Here is a 20,454-nt window from a genome sequence, read left to right on the forward strand (position 1 = left end):
CCTCTGGTGCAAATTACTGACCTCTGTCATCATTTTAAGTGGGGGAACTTGCACAATCGGTGGCTGACTAAATACTTTTTTGCCCCACTATATATATATATAACACCCAGCACGCCCCTGCGGGCGGTTTATCCTTCAAGCTCGGGTCCTCTACCAGAGGCCTGGGAGCTTGAGGGTTATATATATATATGTCCAGATGAACAGAATCAACAGAATCAACTTTTGGAGTAAAGAGCTAAAGTTATAGCAGTATAATGTGGTTGTTTCTGTTCTGGGGACAGTTTGCAATTTACCATTGTACTCTTATCCTTTTGTAAAGTGATGTCTATATCCACGCTGTAGACTGCACCACTAGTTTTCACTTCTGGCTCACAAACTGAAATCAGCTGATTTCAGCACAAGTGGAACCTATAAGTAGGATCCATAGGCAAGCAGACTTACAACTGCTGTGAACCGGTTCTTAATCTTAATATTCTTATTATTGTATAACGTTGAAGTTGGCTAAATCTTGATTCTTGACTCTATCCTGATTTTCATTTATAATTTTAATGCACTTTACATTTTTAATCAGAATCAGAATACTTTATTAATCCCTAAGGAAATTATTCCTCATTCCTCGTCATCATGCTCAAGGTTAATATGTGTATATATGAAAATGACAACAACAGATATACTTCTGCAGTGAAGTACATAAATCATTGCCAAATGAATCTCTCCCATGGTAGAATGTGTGTAGACTATTCACCCTGTGTTATAGCCTCGGGAATAAGTGTTTGAAATAATCTACCTCTGTTTAAAACAATGCTGTTAAAAGATGAATAAATGAATTCCTACTGTAGTATTTCCTTGCTCTTAAGAGTTCTCACCTGTAAAATGATAATTTTACTGTTCCATTTAAAAATCAACCAAGTTTAGTAAAACCTCTGCAAACTGGCACTTTTCATTTGCTGTTTCAGTGCTCATCATCCTGTGGAAAGGGACTGCAGTCACGGGTGGTTCAGTGTATGCACAAGGTGACCGGTCGACATGGTAACAACTGCTCTGTGATGCTGAGACCACCAACATATCGATCCTGTCACAGTGGGAACTGTGATGAGAAAATTAATGCAAATACCATCACCTCCCCTAGGCTAGGTGAGACACTGATCGCAACTGCAGTTTCCATTTTTAAAGGATAAAGAAATGTTGCACACAGTACAGATTCACCTTTACCGACTGAACAGCTAAAGCTTCCTCAAGTTGTAGAACACTAAGAAAACAGCTGCTTTGTAATTTAAAGAACTGGAACACTTTCTCCGAGGCACAAGCTCAATTTACAAATGATTAAGGTCTGTTGAGTAATTTGCTTGATTAATAAATATACAGAAAAGTCAGAATTAAACTTGCATGTAAATGTGTTTCATAGATTAATTATGATAGTTTTTGGAAAAATAAACAGAAATTTGTGTTTGTGTTCACTGCAACATTTATTTATTTATAATAACTGGTTATAATACCATCCTTGCCTTCAGACAACTGATGTTGTGATTTGGTGCTGTTTAAATAAAATTGATTTGAACAAAACATCAGTTATTGTAGAGATGCTAAAAATGCAAGATGCAAAAAGAACTTTATGACTGGCTCTCACCAGGTTTTACTCATGTATGACGATTAAAGCCTGGTGTTAAGATAACATTTAGAATGAGATTTATGCTAGGGTTGTTTATGTTAGAGTATTTGTTTGTTCTTAGTGAAACCTAGGGGTAAGAGGAATCTCAGTGAAGGTCCTCACAAAAAAACCCAAAATATATTCCAGTGTGTGTATTCATTCTCCCACCATGACAGCCCCATTCTACCCACCCCCTGTGTGGTTCAGTTCAATTCAATTCATTCATACAGCACTAAATCACAACAACCTCAGGGCACTAAGGTAGACCGTACAATAATACACACAGAGAAAAACCCAACAATCATATGAGCCCCTATGAGCAGCACTTTGGTGACAGTGGGAAGGAAAAACTCCCTTTTAACAGGAAGAAACCTCCGGCAGAACCAGGCTCAGGGAGGGACGGGGCCATCTGCTGCGACCGGTTGGGGTGAGAGAAGGAAGACAGGATAAAAGACATGCTGTGGAAGAGAGACAGAGATTAATAATAAGTACGATTCAATGCAGAGAGGTCTGTTAATGCAGAGGTTTCCAAAGTGTGGGGCCCGCAGAGCCATTGCAGGGGGGGGTGCGGTATGAAAAGAAAAAAAAATGAGGACACTGTCACCATAATTGACAGGTTTTTTGACGGGGCTCCCACACAAAAGCAAAGCAGGAGATGAAGCATCGCCAAATATGTTCCCAGGTGGTGGGGGGGCGCGAACATTTTTCTTGTAAAACAAAGGGGGGCCTAGCAAAAAAAGTTTGGGAACCACTGTATTAACGCATTTTGAGTGAGAAAGGTGACTGACGAAGAAATACTCATGGGAATCCCCCCGCAGCCTACACCTGTTGCAGCATAACTAAGGGAGGATTCCGAGTTACCTGATCCAGCCCTAATTATTTGCTTTAGCAAAAAGGAAAGTTCTAAGCATAAAGAGTCTGCAACTGACTGCTCTTTTATTTGTGTTACCTGGTGAAGTTCAGCGTCTGGCTGTTGGGCTAGTGTAAGCAAACACTCGGCTCTAGCGTCACTCTGGGTTCTTGGCTAGCTAAGCGTTAGCATGCTAGCTGGCTAACTTAGCATTAGCATGCTGCCTGTCCAGATGCTTGCAACGAGCCAAATGTGTGTTTGCAGCATAATGGAGTTGTTTCTGTCCTGGATGCAATTTCCACCTACCATGCTCTTATCCATTTGTGCAATAAAAATGAAAGTTATGTCCCCATCCATACTGTAGCCTGAGCCAGTGAGAATTGAAATCAGCTGATTGTAGTGCATATGCAAATTGAACCGGTAAATAAGATTGATAGCAGTTCCAAGGAGTTGGACGACTGGGAACCGGTTCTCAATAGAGATGGACCGATCCGATATTACGTATCGGTATCGGTCCGATACTGACCTAAATTACTGGATCGGATATCGGAGAAAAATAAAAAATGTAATCCGATCCATTAAATATCACGAAAGCACCTCACAAAACTTGCAACACGCCGTAACTCACCTCAGAACGTTAGCACGTTGGAGCAGTATGCATCAGGTGATAGAGCGGCTGTGGCATGCGGGACCTGTCGGTGGTCTGGATAGCATGTGGAGCTTCGCTAGCAACCCGGCATTTCATCTCCGACAAAGTTATCCCGAGAGAAGTAAAGCAAGTGCGTAAGTCCATCTCTGAATGTTTGTAAAGCATTCCTGCGTTAAGCTTAACAAGCGAAATATGGAGCGACTGCCTCTTCTTGCTGCTACTTCAATCATGAAACTGCTTAATGATCAGCTGATCGGCTTTTCTGTCGTGAGTCCGTCTCTCTTGTTTGTTTTTGGCCCACTTTGCACCAGAAAGAGGAAACCAGCGGCTGAACAACAGCAGCACGTTTAAGCTTGATCAGCTGTTGTTAGAATTTATTTATTATTACTTTCTACTCCAGGATCTTTTTCTACGTAGCTGACGGCTGTAACTGTGCAGGGGCGGATCTAGCAAAGTTTAGCCAGGGGGGCCGATAGGGCATGAACAGGGAAAAGGGGGCACAAAGACATACTTTTCTTTCTTATTCTCATTTAAAATGTCGAGCTTTTAATAAATAATTATCTGACAGCCAAAGTTTTAATTTGATGCAAAATGAATAGAAGTCCATTATTGTATATAGTAACTATTAAGTCTAATATACCCTAGTAAGCTATAGTACTTTTTCCTTTGGGAAGGTACCATCTGTGCAGTCTGCAATTTTGTTGAAGAAAGATGTTGAATCTATTTAATATTTCTTGAAAAATAATTGATTTCTGTGTATTTTTTTTCACGCTGCATCAAATTAAGGTTGATTACGTCGATTAAGCATCATGAGGTGGAGCGTGAGGAGTGGTTCCCTATTTTTTATTTATTTATTTTTGTTGCTGGGAGTTGGAACCCTATTAGTTAGGTTGCTTAATATTTACGCTAAGTACTCTTTAAAATACCAGAATAGGGAGGATGGTGTAGGTTTAAGTTTATTAGATTGATCAGTATTGCTGAACTATGAAATATTTTTTTGCATACAGGTATAACAGAATAGCTTTAGTGTAGTTGGTGTTTTAAACTTGAGTATGAACTTATACAAAATGCAGCAAGATATTTAAAAAACAGTTTTGTTGATTAAAAAACACTATATCGGATTCATATCGGTATCGGCAGATATCCAAATTTATGATATCGGTATCGGTATCGGACATAAAAAAGTGGTATCGTGCCATCTCTAGTTCTCAATTCCATCTCTACATGCATATGTACTTGAGTTACAGTCCATTCTTTATTTAACACGATGTTGACCCACCCTATGCAGCTATGATAGCTTCAACTCCTCTGTGAAGGCTTTCCACAAGGTATAGGAGTATGCTTATGGGAATTTTTAAACTATTCTTTCAGAAGCTCATTTTTCAGATCAAACAGAAGGCATGGCTCTCAGTATATGCTCTAGTTCCTAAAAGTGTTCTGTCTGGTTGATGTCAGGACTCTGTGCAGTCCAGTTAAGTTCTTCCACACCAAACTGGCTCTGCGAATGTTTCTATAGACCTTGCTTTTTGCACTGGTGCACAGTCATGTTGGAGCAGGACGGAGGCATTCCCAAACTGTTCCAACAAAGCTGGTAACCTGAAATGGAGAAGCGTGATTCAACACTCCAGAGAACACGCCTCTACTGCTCTACACTTGGTGGTGTAAGGCTCGACCATAGAAACCCAAACTGTTATTGAGCTAATCTGAAGACCCCATGAAGTTTAGGGGTCTGTAGCAACTTTGCAGAAAATTGGCTACCCCTGCACATTATGTGCCTCAGTATCCACTGACCTTGGATGCTGGCCTACCGCTTCATGGCTGAGTTGCTATCATTCACAGTCACTTCTGCTTTGCCACTAACTGTGGAATATTTAGTAGCATGGTGCTGCGATGGGATGCACAGGTGACATCGCATCACAGCACCATGCTGGAATTCAATGAACTCCTGTTTGTAGAAGCATTCTACATGCCTAGCTGCTTAACTTTACACGCTTGTGGTTATGTGGAAGTGATTAGAACATCAATTATTTAGGTGGGTTAACATTTTTGGCAATATAATTTAATTACAAGCAAAAGTAGTATAATGGGGAATTAAAAGAAATGCTTAGGAGGACATTGTTAGAACAAAAATGGAATGATCCCACTCAATTTGTCACACTGGTAAAAAGATACGATTGATTGCTGGGAAGGCATTGCTAATGAAGTACACTTTTATTAACATTTAACAAGACTCTCACATCTGCTAAATATACTGAATTGCTGCTTTCTTCTCTTCCACCCCAACAGCTGCTCTGACCTACAAGTGCTTGGGGGACAGGTGGACAGTGTACTGTCATGTGATCCGGGATAAAGACCTTTGTCAGGACATGAGGTGGTACCAACGATGCTGTGAAACCTGTCGGGTCTTTTATGCTAACAAAATACTGCACAAGCGCTAATAACCAAAAGCACATACTCCCTTTTAAATGTTATATAATACTGATAAATAATCTACAGAAATTCTTTGGGTTTTTTTTTATTTAAAACAAAAAAGGTAAGTATACATAAATGTATACTGGAAACAAGAATATTTAGCTTGTAATTTCAATGCACATTAGAAAATATCTGATATTTTACTTGCTGTAGACAAAAACAAAGAACAAACTTTATTGTACGCAGCAACTGACAAATGTGTGTTATATAATAACCTGGCAGGTCCACTAAATAACATGTGATTCAGAGTAAGCATGAACTTTCCCCTCTCCTTCTTTTGTATTGTTTCTGTTATATAGCAAATTTCAAATCATTGGTCACTTTTTTAATGTTTAAGTAACATTATGTAAGTATTAATAAATTACTGTAATATGTGCCTATGATCAGGAGCCACTGTAAAATACTGTAGAACTCTACTGAATCACTCCAGCTTATAATAGAAGACACACTGATCTTACTCGGGTGTGGAAAGCTCATGTAGCAGATAACGATGAAAACAAATTCTGGGGCTCTGGTAGTGTTTGGTTTGCGCTCAGTCATTCTCCACCACCCTAAGGGGGGTGTTCCATTTTGACCTTGGGACTTTAGGCTATATTTGGCACAGATATCCCTGTATACTATGCCAGCCATGCCCTGTCTGCTAGCATCTTGGGACCTCTTTGCACAGCCTGCACCTGAGGTCTTGCCTGGTGTGGTAGATCCCAGCCTCTATCAATCTTGCTTGTTCCTGTGCAGACATGATTAGTGCCTCTGTGCCTTCCAAAATGGTTCCTCTACTTGCTCTTCTTCTTTCTCAAGTTACTGCCGCCTGAGATATTCAGAGCTGGTTGGTTTCGGTGATGGTCACACCTTGAGAGCGTACTTCACGTATTCTTGGTAATCGACCAAAAGGGTCCAGTTTTCCAGCTGCCATACTGAACACCTTGAACGCATCAGTTTTTTGGGGGGGGCTTGGTATCCATCTCAGAGGGTGGGGATCACAATATCTCGTCCTGACCTAAAGTCCTGGCTTCCCCTTGCCGTAGCGTTCATGTACCTCATTGATCTCTAGTTGTGATAGCAGTTGCTGTCAATTTTGATCCTGGTAGTTTTTGTTTTTATAAAGTTGTGCAAAGGAATTAGGTCAGCTAATCTTTTTTAGTTTGATAGTAAGATTTTACAATTCAATCATTTAAACTGCCTGTAGTGATCAGGAGCAAGAATATAACTATTTCACTAGCAGTATCTGATTAGATGCACCAAGACCTGAAGCTAGTTAACCTGTATAGTTGCATATACAGCTAAACACAAGTCAGAACCAGTATTTGTTGTAGACACAGCTGACAATTCTGTTCAGCCTGTTCAAACCTCACTGGTGCTGCTTCTTCCTCTTTTAAAACTGCCAATCAAAAGTTATAAGCACTTATTTTCCTCAGTATGAGGTGCTCAAAAGAACATCAGTTACTAGTGTGATTACTATCCAGATAAAATAGCCAGATATAATATTTTTTCTCAAATGGCCAAAAAATGTAATACTTGATGAATTTTATGGGGTTTTTAATGCTTTTAGCTGTAAGACTAGAAGGTGCTGTATGAATGCCAGTTCATGTCCCTTATACAGTCAGGGAGAACACATGCGTGTTGGTGTGTATATCATCATATGATAAACGTGTTTTACAGTTGGTTGAATGGTGCTATCTTATAACTTGTTTCACATTTGTGGAATTCAGATTATGTCTGTGTATGATCCTTACAATTAATGGCTGTCTGCTTTTATTTGTTGGTGGATTGATACCATTGTTTTGACAATACTTTTTTTCTTATGGTATAAATATTCTTTATTATTCTTGTACTGTTCTTTGTTAGTTGCACATACACCATGTTTGATTAATAAAATTTCAATAGTAAGTGTTTTTCACCGTGCTGATTGAGAGCTGGGTATTTGTGTATGCATGCATTTGTTTGTATATTCATGCATAAAGACGTGTCATAGATGGTTAATTTAATAAAATGAAAATTATACTTTCTATGAAGAATACTGTATGTAAGTATTAAAAATATTTTATGCTGTGATTTAAGTATCTCTTATATTTATGAACATTTTTGCCTGAAACTTGATTAAAAGGTTGTGACGTGCAGCTGAAAATTCTGGAAAAGCCTAGAAAGTGGTCTTTTTTTAAGACTAAATGTAAATCTTGAAATTTGACATTTTTTCATATTTTAGAATTCGCCACGTAAATTTAGAATTCACTTATAAACAGTGAGATATGCTGGTGGTAGAAACTGCATTTTGTGTTGACTTGTGTCTAACAATTACATTTTTTGCTGATCATCAATTTATGTGTGATAAACATATAAAAAATAGGAAATCAGGAAAGGTTCAAACACTTCTTGACACAGCTGTCGGTCAACACAGTGAGTATATAGGGAGAAACGTTTAAGATACAGGTACACCATCACGTGTACACGATTTGAGAGCAGAAAAAAGAAACAACCATCCTGCATCCTGACATCACTCTGAGCAGCTGTGTGATTTTTATGTTAACAGTGTCCCAGATTTGTGACCCACTTGGTGACAGAAAAGTGCCAGGCTGTTTTTAAGTCTTGTTTAAAACACACTGTTACTCTCACGGTACTGAAACTGCGATCCAGTATTTGTGTTTCAGTCTTTGTAATTCTTTAATTATTGTTGTTCATGTTTTTGGGTTTCTTTAGTTCTCAGTGATCTTAGTTGTGTTATCTCAGCCTGTGTTTGAGTCTGTGTTGTTTACCTCCTGTAAACAAGGATGAATTATTGATCCATTAATTAATGAATTTCACAAAAAAGAATTAAACTCTCAATGAAAACCTCGTTTCAAAAACCATTTTCCGATTTCCAAAATCGTTTTTAAAAAATAGGTAAATGGATTTTTTATTTTTATTTTTTTAAGAATAGCTGTCAGTTCTCCTATTCCTTATATCACTGCCCTCTGCCAAGACCGGAGATGGCACTACTGATTTAAGTTAATTAATTTTAATATGTGAGTGCATAGATTCATAAATGATGATCAAAGACAATGTGTGGTTTTATTTTATGTTTTTACATGATGCTTGTCTTTATTAATTCAGTTTGAAAAGTAATACTCAAAAGTTGGATGATGAATTCATCAAAACCCAGCCAAATCCCAACAAAGTATACTAAATGTCACTGAATGTCATTCCAGTCAGTACAGTTTAAGCATTCACTGCACCTACAGTACCTGAGTGCTGTGAAATATACAGTAAATGATGTGGAAGAAATTTCCACAGAGATCATAAAGTAATTAAATCACAGCTCATAGTTTGGTTGTTTATTTTCAAATGTTTTTTTCTGTCTGTTGGTCTGTTTGATGACAATTTGGACTCCTCTGGGAGATGAGGACACACCCACATTTGTGTCATACCGCAGTCATGTTGTCCTCCATAAATAGCAAAAAGCTTAAATAAATAGATGATTTTATGCCTACTGACATCTTAAAAGGTACAAACTAATTTAAATAAAGAGAATTCAGAGAAAGTAAAAATATTTGTACATTTAAAAATACTTCAAATATAGAATAGAGTTAAAATAGCTCACTAAATGTAACAAGAACTTTAACATTACGTGCTAATCAAACCCTAATGTCGATCACTGCACGGCACAAAATACATATTATTTATTTTCCTGTTCAAGCATGCTTCATGTTTATTGGTTATGTACAATGGTTTTACTGGACCAGCCCACTGCAGATCAAATGTACACTGCATATGGTTAAGGAACAAAAGTTAGTGTGACACACTGATTTAAAATCAAAACAAAAAATCAAAACAGCGACAAACAACCTAAACGCACTATTTCTCAATAATAATGAGATACGTATGACACTTTTGTTTGTATATTTATTAATTTTCCTACACTGATTACTGGTCAGCAGTCACAGATGTGTAGCATCCTGTGAAATAATAGCGCGTGTGAGATCGCAGACGGCATATTGTGTCGGATGCTAAGTGTAGTTACATCATTCTGAGTAGAAACAAAGAACCGCAGCGACCCCACAGCATCACCCAGTCTGTGAACGGAAATACGACTCTCCGCCTTCAAAATAAACGCCCGCATCTTTTCAACGCGGTTCTTCGGGTGCTACATTACATGTCAAAGCGATGTTGTTACTGCAAAACAACATGAAGGGAGCGATTAAATACTGTAACGATGGGTCTCTGGCAGATAAAATCTGCTATAATTAAGCAAAGTTCAACTGAAATGCAAACAAACAAATAGATGAATGCATTAAAAACACTGATGACGTTGCTGGAAAGCAATAAGATAAATCAAACTGCTGATGCAATTCTTGCTGCTGATCAGAATTGTTGCTTCTAAGTGAAAACGTGTTTTTGTGTTTGTGTTACTTCTCAAGCTTTTCCTCTGAAAGCGGAAATCAGTGCTGTTGGTGTCCAGTTAATTTGATAGTACTCAGGCTTCGCACAGCAGGCAGTTTGAATTTCCACCCAGGCCCTTCGCGACAGACCCACAGCTGTAGTCAGCAGTAAACCAGGAGGGAAAACGTAGGTCAATGGATTCACTACAGCCCGCTCTGCGTGGGCAGGAGCGTGGATCCGTGTTTAACGTTTAAACCAACCGGGACACTAAATGTCATTGTGTTCACAGTTCGCTGTGGTCATGCGTGTGGGTTTGGTTTGCTCCTCTGTAGGCTGGCGGATAATGTAACGGGCTGAAGGCGTTTTTGGATGCTGCGGGGTGCGCGCTGCGGATTCACATCCAGATGATCCTCCATTCATTTTCCCGTTTTTTGGCTCTAACGAGCGCCGTGCCGTTTCGATCCCGCACCCAGCTGATCAGATGATTCTCAGCTCTGTTCACAGTGAGTCCGTGTAAGTGATTTTTGTACAAATACAACCAGGGGCGGATCTAAAGAAATTTTCTTAGGGTGGCATAGGAATCAAATGGGGTGGCAAAATAAAAGCAATTTCTTTACATACATTCTGTAATATGCATTATATATGGTTAAAATACGTCAAACGCAGTAAATGTACACGTTTCGTAGGTTCTTATTTTCTTTAGCCCAAACAAATGGAAAATATCTGTTACATAAAACAAGTGAATGTAGATTTCATGTACTGTATAGCCTGTATAATAAATAAACATAGCCCAATAAGTACAAAATTCAGAAATCTACACAACATGAGGTGGTTTAGTTAAATTAGAAATAACCACGTGGTTACAAGGTTACATTTACACAAAATCTGCACTGTCATGAAAAGATTTTTCACCTGAAATTTAAACCTAATTTGTCATAATTTATTGAGGGCCAGGGTATAACTGGCCATTTTTGACTGCTTTTCATTTTACCTTTGTATTTCACCTTTAAAAATTATTTACCTTGTCTTGTGTGGTATCTTTTATTTCAGCACAAGCTGAATTTACAGTTATGTTTTCACTGGCATACTGTCATAGTATAATATGGGCACAATAATCTAAAATCACACAAAAAACACAAAATCTGAGTAAAAGAAAGTTGTATTTTGTTACTGTAAAGGCCACAAACATGTTTAGCGAAAACTGTGAATTTTAAAAACTTATGCACAATTTTTGCATACAATAAAGTTATGAACAACTATTTTTCTAAAGATGCAGCCAAGGCCTCTGTGTTTTCTGTACAACTATTTGAGCCTACTACTAAAACTAAAATTACACAACAATCAGGTGTCACAATAAGATGCCACACAAATTATTTGTGCCGCTTCAAAAAATAGTTTCTGTCCACCACAAGACAGAGGAGCACATCACACTCCTGAAACCTGCAGGTATGACAACAGGAAGTGTATCACTCCTGTTTCCCACCTGGAGACAGCGTTTACACTGCAATCTGCCTTTGATGACTTTTTGGCAGCGACTGTGACATCCAGCAGTGCCCTCAGTGTCACACAAAACAAAACAATGACTACAGTATACACTAACTGTACACTCCAAACACGCTAAATGTCACAAATCTCTCAAATCTCAAACCACACTGTTGATGTTTCCTCTTTCTCGCTCACTTGCTCTCACCATCGTCACTCCCAAAGCTCTCTCACCTTCCTAAGGTCGACATGGTACATTTTCCCACCAATAGGAAAGTAGTGACGTTTTGTTGTTGTTGTTCATGTTGTTGTTTTGTGCTGTCCTTAGAAAATGCAGTTTTTACAATTTCTTGCACAAAACGTGATGATAGTATTCAGAAAAAAGCATTGTCTATATATATATAACTCTGTTTTTACATGGCGTATTAACACAATTTAAAAACTACTATGTAGTTTGAAGTCTGAACTGTCAAAGGAAATTGAAATGACGACTCAGTCAGTCTGCATCTTGTTGCTATGTTATCTTAAATTGGTCATGTGATTTGGAGGCGATGACGTGTCCGTAGACCCCAGAGGGTTAATACCGCACACCTTCATTCCATTTCTACAGTGTTGAAATCTAAAATCTCACTGCAATAGACAACACTGTCATATGCAAAACTACAATGGCACAAGGATGACAAGAGATTAGTTGCCACCGCAGTAGATCCGCCCCTGAATACAACTAAAAACGTGAAATGTTGATTTGTATTTATTTATTTTGACGGACATGTCACTATTGCTGTTATTGTCAGAATGTAGGTTATCGATTGGATGGGAAGGAATTGTGTTAACTTTTTCGTCCATTATATTCGTTGTTGTGACTGTGGCCTGTCTGCATTGTGTCTGTTTGATTCTGTTATGTGTCTTATTTCACAGAAAACCAGATTAGCACAGAATGAACATTTGACTGTGTTGTTTCCAGGTGTCAAGCCTCTCCTGAGGAAGAACCGATTCTTTCTTCCTGCCATCCAGCAGCCATGGACTCCCTCCCAGAGTATTCTCTGTTCCTGGTTCGGATCCTGGAAGAGTTGGACACCAAGCACACCACCATGTCCTACCAGGACCTGTGCAAGTCTCTGTGTGCTCGCTTTGACTTAGTGCACTTGGCCAAGCTCCGCAGCCTGCTCTTCCACACAGCCTGCCTGGACCCTGCCTTCCCAGCCACCCTCTTCAAGGACAAGATGCGCTGTTCCACTGAGGACCCGCTGTCCAAAAAGCTCATGGTTGCAGCGGACATTGTCACCATGTTCAATTTGATCCACATGAATGGAGGAATAGCCAAAGATAAGCTTCCTATAGTTCAAAGAGCCACGTTTCACAAGAGTCAGTCAGTGGAGTTCTGCAGGTCTGACAGTGATCACCTTAAGTATCAGGACTGTGACAGGGGGATCGGTTATGAGCACATGGATCACCCCAGGGAAGGGCGCCATCATCACCACTCTCAGCAGCATCCTGTGGCTCAGAACGCCCCTCCCTGTGCTAATTCCTCTGATTGCAACAGCCGGCAGCGCTTTCTTGTCTCCTCAGGACCAAACTTCCTCCTGGGCATGAGGAAAGACATGAAATGTAGAGCAGGCTCTCTGGACAAGCTGCATCATCTGCCTCAGTACTCTAGCAGCAGTCCACCATCACCACCTTGTGAAATGCAGAGCACCTACTTTCCTATGGACATAGACACTGAGTCCACCACTGACCAGGAGTCCCTGCAGAACATGGGACATCCAGAGCCCTTCTCTCTTCACACTTGCATCCAGAAGAGAAACGATTTTAAGAAGGATTTTCACAATTTTGTGGCTTTTTCACCACAGGTTTGTGTTTTTAGGGTGCTGTAGTGCTGTTGAAAGGAATTACTGAGACAGATGTCTATAGGGAGACGGCCAGGTGACATATGAGATGGTACACAAGTTTAGTAAACGAAATGGAAATTTGAGTTTCATTTGAGTTGAATAGTCTATTGGAGATTCACAATTTAAATATACTAAATTATACCCTAACCCGTGTTTGTAGACACACAAAAATGCACACAAACACATAAACATATATGTAAAACATTTTTAAAAATTTGAAGGCAATGTTATGGGCATTTTATTTACGTCCTCTGAAATGCAGTGATGAAAAAAAAACAATAATACAAGGTAGAGCAGGGCGATATGGCCAAAAATATTTATCACGATATATATTTGAAAATTTGCGATAATGATATAACTGACAATATAATTGATGCGAGACAAAATACAACTCCACAACATTACTAGTGCAAAAAGACAACCTTCCATTTATTTTCACTTAAACAAGAAGCTGTTTTTTATGTACATTAAAGCTTTATAAAAATGTAACAGTGCAAATGCAAATTCCTTGCTGAAAGTTTAACCAAAAGGCATTTCCAGTAGAAATGGGCTGACATATCCTGAGCATAAACATGTATAATATCCACTGAAGTTAAAAAGAGCTGCTTTGCAACATTAAACTGCAGTGTGCAGTACGTATTTTTCAGACCATAAGGTGCACGGGATTATAAGGCACATTAAGCGAAACAAAGCAGTCAGATAAATCAAACTTTATTAAACTCATTCTTCTTGCTTCCTCCACTTCTGTAACATTGATTCATTAACGTTGAATTCTCTGGCAGCTGCTCTATTCCCATGTTGTTGCAGTATATTAATGACTAACCTGGTATTGTGGATGGATTATCTCAGTTGTTCTCCTGACTGAAGTTTGGTCCGTTTACAGCATCCTGCCATGCGATTGCATTTGTCTCTAACCATGAAGAACCTTCACGTTAACTTTTATAAGTGGAAAAGTGTTAGTGTTTGTCCTCCAGCTTCACTGTTTATATTATGCTAACATAGCTGTGTCGCTAGCGATCACGTAGCACATCATTATATACCAGCTAGCCCAACTTCAGTAACCCTACAAACGTCACTGCTGTTTAGTTTCCTGTCTTCATTTATGTTGGAAGTGATAGCAGAGCTGTACGTTTGAATTTTTTCAGAAATCTCTCAGTCAGAACATGCTATATCATGCTTAGGTAACTAGCGAAACTAGCGAGCTAACTTCCGCTAGCTTCCTGCTAACTTCTAACTCCGTTAAATGTAATAAATTTTGTTTTCATGGATGCCTGGAAGTTAAACTTCATAGTTACACCTGGTAAAGCAGCAATGCTGATCGTTTTATTAAAGATGAAAGAATTTAGACAGTTTTTAACTCTCAGTGATGCTGCAGTGTTGTTTGACCTGAGGCATACGGAGTTTAGGACCCAGATTACTCCCAGATTTAAGAGCATCTTAGTCCGACAAATACGACAATAACGACGGCCGCTTGCATGTTCTGCAAAAAAATGTGCTTTGTCGTGTATCTGACGGACAAACACCAAACCAGTTCCACATCACTGAAGTTGCACCGTTTTTACAAACCAATTCTGGTTTCACTCAACAATCGGCCATGTGCGTATGAAAACAAAGGCACTGCGCATGCGCGTTTTACTCATATTCTATCGCGATATTTCATTTTCCTATCGTTGCCTAACATTATACCGGTATTACCGTGAACGGTATAATATGGCCCAGCCCTAATACAAGGTTGTTAAAGTGTGACCCACAGGCCGGTGGCCTTGATCATATGTTTTGCTGCTCACTAGTTTGATGGCCAAACAACACAATACTATGATATGACACCACAAGTATTTCTCCTCAACTTTGACTCTTCTGCTTTAGCAAAGTAAACATTCCTCACACTGACAAATACAGCTGGTGTCAGGAAATGTAACAGCCACCCAATGAAATATTCATTGTCACAAAAACAACAAGTGCTAACCTAAGCCTCCATTTTCTGAACAGACAAATTATAAAGAATATGCAAGTACTGAGTGAGTGCATTTTCCCCTTTGCGACCCTTAATCATATGCTGGCTCCCTGAACTGACCGTGTCGAAAATGTTTTGCTTCTTTTAAAATTGTGAACCAGTAAAGACAGACAGAAAGTGGGAGAGTGGGTGGACATGCAGCACAAGGCCACAGGTCATACACCTGGGCTGCTGCCCGCCGGTCATGTGGTTTCCTGCTCACCCACTGAGCTAAAGTGGCACCTTGTGTACAACACACATGAGTGTGTTTTAATATTTACTTATTTTCTCCCACTATTATCAATACCTGCTTTGATTTAGTGAATAATAGTGTTATCTTAATAATCTCACATCCCAAATATTCTAAACGAACTAAACATGAAAGATTCGATGTCCTGTCAATAACACACACACATAGTATAATAAAAATGTTTTGTATACGGTTTTGTACAGTTTATTGATACAGATGTTCCTGACACCTCTATTGTCTTGTAATTAAAGTTGATTGATGTGCTAAAAAATAGTAACATAATGGATGATGTGACTAGATTCTCTACACCTCAAATTAGTCCATTTGTATTTTATAAATCAGTTATTGCCCAGATTTCTCTGTAGTATTGTGTTATTTCATAATTCTAAACTTTCTTAATCCCCGAGTTATGATTGATAATTGCTGCATTTTTGTGCCTTTAAGCCAACTCCATCTTTGTCTTGGTTATTATTGCAGGTCATCACCAGTGAGGGCAAACAGGGCAGTAAGGCTGCTGAAGGTTACCACAATAGGGAGTTACGTAAGCCTGCTACCTTCTTCAACCGTAGCTTCGAACTGCCCTACAGTAACCCCTACTTTGAACCGCCACTTAACTCCCCCCTACAGGACAGACGGAGGGTGAAGCACGAGAGCCTGGATGACTTACAGGTGTCAACTTATTTTGGTCCAACCACCGTCTCTGAGTGTGTTAGTAGCAAGAAGCACATTAACAAAGCAGGGAAACAGCCAGTATGGCCCATGAAGAGCCTCAGTCTCAACGCAGAAGAGGGCCCTCCTGTTTCAGAAAGGATTTTTCAAAGCAGCAGACCACTCAAAGAAAACCATCAGTGTAACATTATTACCACTGAGAGTGAGCAATATTTTCACACCCCGATGCAAAAGGTATCAGCGTCACCTGGCTTTGCAAAGAAAAGTACTGAAATAAAACCCAAGGATATATCACTGATGGGTAGGGGACCCGGAGGTCTGGACAATGGAGACGTAGCCAAAAGGTTTGGGGACAAAAATACGAAGAATGCATCCTTTCAAGAAGGGGAAAGCGCCTCTAGTGTTGGAACACAAACTGAGCGGATTGAACAGAAGCTGAAAGAATACCAATCTAAGTATAACGACAGCGAAAGGCACGGTTTGAAACGCTCAGTTGAGGAGTGTGAGGTCATTAGTGATGACATAAGTGATATTTTTCGTTTTCTGGATGATATGAGTGTTTGTGACTCTCTGGGTGTTGTTCAGTCATCATGTTACAATAGTAATGGGTCTCTGTCTCAGGTAAAGTCAGAAGGTGACAGCTCCCCTGAATGCAACACAGTCAAATTAGCCAAGTCTAAGGTAGACCGCCTGTTCCATTCACTTGAAAACACTGATGATGAGCTCAAGACAAGTGTGTGTAAGCTTGTGAGGAGAATTGGTGAGATTGAGAAGAAGTTGGAGTCTTTGTCAGGGGTTCGCAGTGAAATATCCCAGGTACTTTCCAAGCTCAACAAACTGGATGAAAAGATCCAGGAGCCTGAGGCCAATGGGAGGCACGGGGAGAAAGCATCATCATCATCATCCAGGTCCAATGCCACACCGACAAAGGCTCAACCCTACCCACATCCACATTTCAACAGTACTGCTCTTTCACCCCATGTTTACCAGTGCAACACCACTGGTCACAATGTGAAAACAGACAATGGATATGTCGGAGAGTGGTGTTGCTCAGATGGGAGTAATAGCAACACTCTTGGGATTAAGGCTGTGAAGAAAGGCATGCTATTCAGAAGGTCTTCCTGTTCACTCAACGAGGAGCCCATGGCTACCGAGTCGAAGGTTGCTAGCATAACCAACTCTCTACAGGACCGGGGGACTGTGTCCTACTCCTGTCACCCTGAGGACAGAGACAAGGATAGGCATCGGAAGGTTAAAGAGGTATGTGTGTGTGTGTGTGTGTGTTTGTATAAAGAAACACAAATTCAGTAACAAGAATTTTGCATGGCACTTGTAGATTATATGGAATCATTTTACATTGTATTCACAAAGCATGAGAGAGTTTTTAAAGGGAAACAATCTGGAATGTATATTGTGTCCTGGAGTTATCACTTGTATGATCAGACGAGATATCGGGGCAGTAGGTTTATAAATATAACTGCTGATATTCGTCTACTTAACTAAATGCACATTCTTATTTGTATCTGTCATTCTTCTTGTGAAGGTGATGTTAGATCATGCATTATGCTGAACTGGAGTTAGTATAAGAAACCAGTCATTGTTTTAGTCTTGGCTGCATTTTGGTCACCTTAACAAGCTTGTGTGTTGTGTCTTACTGGTGACCCTGGTGTAGAAACATCTGATTGGCCTGCACAGACCTCTAACTGATGGAACACCTTTGGCATGAATCAGAGCAGAGACCGTGAGTCAGGCCTTCTTATCCAACATCAGGCCCAGGATCCTCCAGCAGTCACCAAGCTCAGCCACCAGGCCACAACCAGGCTTCAATAGCCCAGGACCAGGCTTCCTTATTAGCCTCCAGCCATTTTTGCAGAAGACAGACTGACTAGGGTTGTGGACAGTGAATGCTCCTACTTTTCCCTTCACAAAGCACCTTATGTTTTGCTCCTGTGCCTTGTCATTTGCACATTATCAACTGATTGGCGTCACAAACCAACAAGGTCGGCTAATATCAACAATCTGCTTGACATTCTCAAGTAACACACTTTTGTGGTGTCCGACTAGCGTAACAATCAAAAGGGGAAAGGTTTCTATTGCTTCCCTCTAGTGCTGACACATCAAGCCAACTGTCAACTTCCTGCTAAGCAACAACTAAACAGGTTAACTGTGTTTGTTTATATCTTAATTGAGCAAAGATGGGTACAGTCTCTGAGGATGAGATCGAGGGGATTAAGAAATCTCTATATTGTATGTCAGGAGAGTTTTCTAATATCTCCAAACAACAGAAGTTGCTATTGCAGTATGAATGACTTAATAGTAAGTGGACTGGAAACAGAATACAGAACGTATGGCAGAGCTGCAGAGGAAGAAGCTGGCATCTCTCAGCTCTGGGTACTTCTTGAGCTTCTCATGTTCCTTTTTCCTGATGTTGCTATCACTCAGGATAGCTACATCGATCACTGTCTTCCTCAGCTTGTTCACCATTACAATGTCCAGTTGGTTAGCCATCACCAGTTTGTGTGTCTGTATCTGTAGTCTCACCTGATCTTAGCTCTGTCATTCTCAACCACACTAGAGGACGTGTCCCATTTTGACCTTGACTTCCAGGAAACACCACAGATGTTCCTGTATATTATTTTGGCCACCTAGTTATGTTGCACATCTTTGGGGTCTTGCCTGGTGTGGTAGACCCCAGCCTCTGTGGATCTTGTGTTTAGAGCCTGTTCCTGTGCTGCCATGATCAGTGCTTCTTAGCTGTCTTTCAGTCCATCCTCGTCCAGCCACTTGATGTCAGTTTCTTCTGTCTCCACCTTTGGCCAGCTGATTATCTGATCACTGGCAGGGTGTAGGTACTATGATATGGTGATGTGATATGTTACTATGAAGTCTTTAACATTAGATGTGGCCTCATTATTCAAGAATTTGTATGAGGAGAAACATTTTAAATTCGATTTTGGATTTAACAGGTAGCCAATAAAGAGAAGCCAGCATTAGAGACATTTGCTCTCTTTCCTGTCACTGTCAGTACTTTGCCTGCAGCATTTCAAATCACCTGAAAGGTTTTCATATAGCCTCGAATTCTCCCATGAAGGTTTTTCAGCATCACTCTGAGTTAGGATGTTTTTTTAATTTTAGAGATATTGCACAAATACAAGAAAGCAACCCCACATATTCGTTTAATGTGCACATTGAAGGACATATCCTGGTTAAAAAATGACTCCAAGATTCCTCACAGTGCTGCTGCAGAGTAAGGTAATGCCACCGTAGCTCGTTAGAATTTGTATGCTTTACTGTTTCTGTTCTATAATTTGGAAACTAAGAATTGGGAAACTTTTCTGATATACTATTTCTTCTGATTATCAGTTTGGCTGATTTACAAGTACTCTTTCAAGAATCTTTGAGATTTTTTGAGAAAGGAAGGTTAGAGATTGGTCTATAATCAGCTAAGATGCTGGGTCAAGTGATGGCTTTTTATGCAATGATTTACTGCCAGCTTAAAAGCCTGTAGTATGCAGCCTGTTAATAGAGATAGACTAATCATATTCAAAACTGAAGTATTCATTTTTGTAGGATTCATATTATTGCATTACTTCTAGGCTAGACTACTGTAATTTGTTATTATGAGGAAGTCCTAAAAACTCCCTGAAAAGCCTTCAGTTAATCCAAAATGCTGCAGCAAGAGTCCTGACAGGGACTAGAAAGAGAGCAGATTCCTCCTGTGTTGGCTTCCCTTCATTGGCTTCCTGTTAAATCCAGAATACAATTTAAAGTTCTTCTCGTCGGCTGGGGGATGTGTGTAAGTACTACTGTTCAGCAGTGGGGTGTTTGTGTCACATCCCCCACCCAACAGCACTCTAGTTTTCATACAGTAATAGTCATCCCGTATATACACTCACACTCCACAGCACACTGTGTCACACTCTGCCAGGTGCGGGGGTCTACATGTCGTTTGTGGGGCGCTGTGGCTGCGTCCTGGCTTGCTGTTTCAGAGGGACGTCTCCTTACCGCACCGTCGGGGATTGTCAGTGTGTGCGTGTGTGTCTTTGTGTGTCATTAGTGGGTTCGTGGGTATTATTAGTCCTTTATTCAGCCAGGTAAAAATCTTATTGAGATCTAATTTCCAAGAGAGACCTGGAATCAGGTGTTTCTTGGGTGTGTGTGCGTGTGTGTGTGTGTGTGTGTGTGTGTGTGTGTGTGTG

The 20,454-nt window shown here is 40.0% G+C and overlaps 2 protein-coding genes across 3 annotated transcripts in view; both read left to right on the forward strand.

Annotated features, from left to right (window-relative positions):
* adamts17 (ADAM metallopeptidase with thrombospondin type 1 motif, 17) overlaps window positions 1–7,532 on the forward strand; it is a 104,190-nt gene extending 96,658 nt beyond the window's left edge. The window contains exons 21-22 of the mRNA XM_005742860.1: window positions 957–1,134; window positions 5,434–7,532. Of these exons, the coding sequence (XP_005742917.1) occupies window positions 957–1,134; window positions 5,434–5,585 (330 nt within the window). The 3' untranslated portion in view covers window positions 5,586–7,532. The remainder of the gene's footprint in view (window positions 1–956; window positions 1,135–5,433) is intronic.
* Window positions 7,533–10,076: 2,544 nt separating this feature from the next.
* Window positions 10,077–20,454, forward strand: part of minar1 (membrane integral NOTCH2 associated receptor 1) — a 13,741-nt gene continuing 3,363 nt past the window's right edge. Inside the window, exons 1-4 of one of the 2 annotated variants that reach the window (XM_005742861.1) lie at window positions 10,077–10,158; window positions 10,305–10,485; window positions 12,419–13,304; window positions 16,064–17,515. In XM_005742861.1, the coding sequence (XP_005742918.1) occupies window positions 10,454–10,485; window positions 12,419–13,304; window positions 16,064–17,515 (2,370 nt within the window). In that variant the 5' untranslated portion in view covers window positions 10,077–10,158; window positions 10,305–10,453. Of the gene's footprint in view, window positions 10,486–12,418; window positions 13,305–16,063; window positions 17,516–20,454 lie in introns of both variants that reach the window. The other variant, XM_005742862.1, reaches the window with a different exon arrangement.

The sequence above is a fragment of the Pundamilia nyererei genome, unplaced genomic scaffold, assembly GCF_000239375.1.
Source record: "Pundamilia nyererei isolate P.nyererei 1_Seehausen unplaced genomic scaffold, PunNye1.0 scaffold00124, whole genome shotgun sequence".
Taxonomy (NCBI): Eukaryota; Metazoa; Chordata; class Actinopteri; order Cichliformes; family Cichlidae; genus Pundamilia; species Pundamilia nyererei.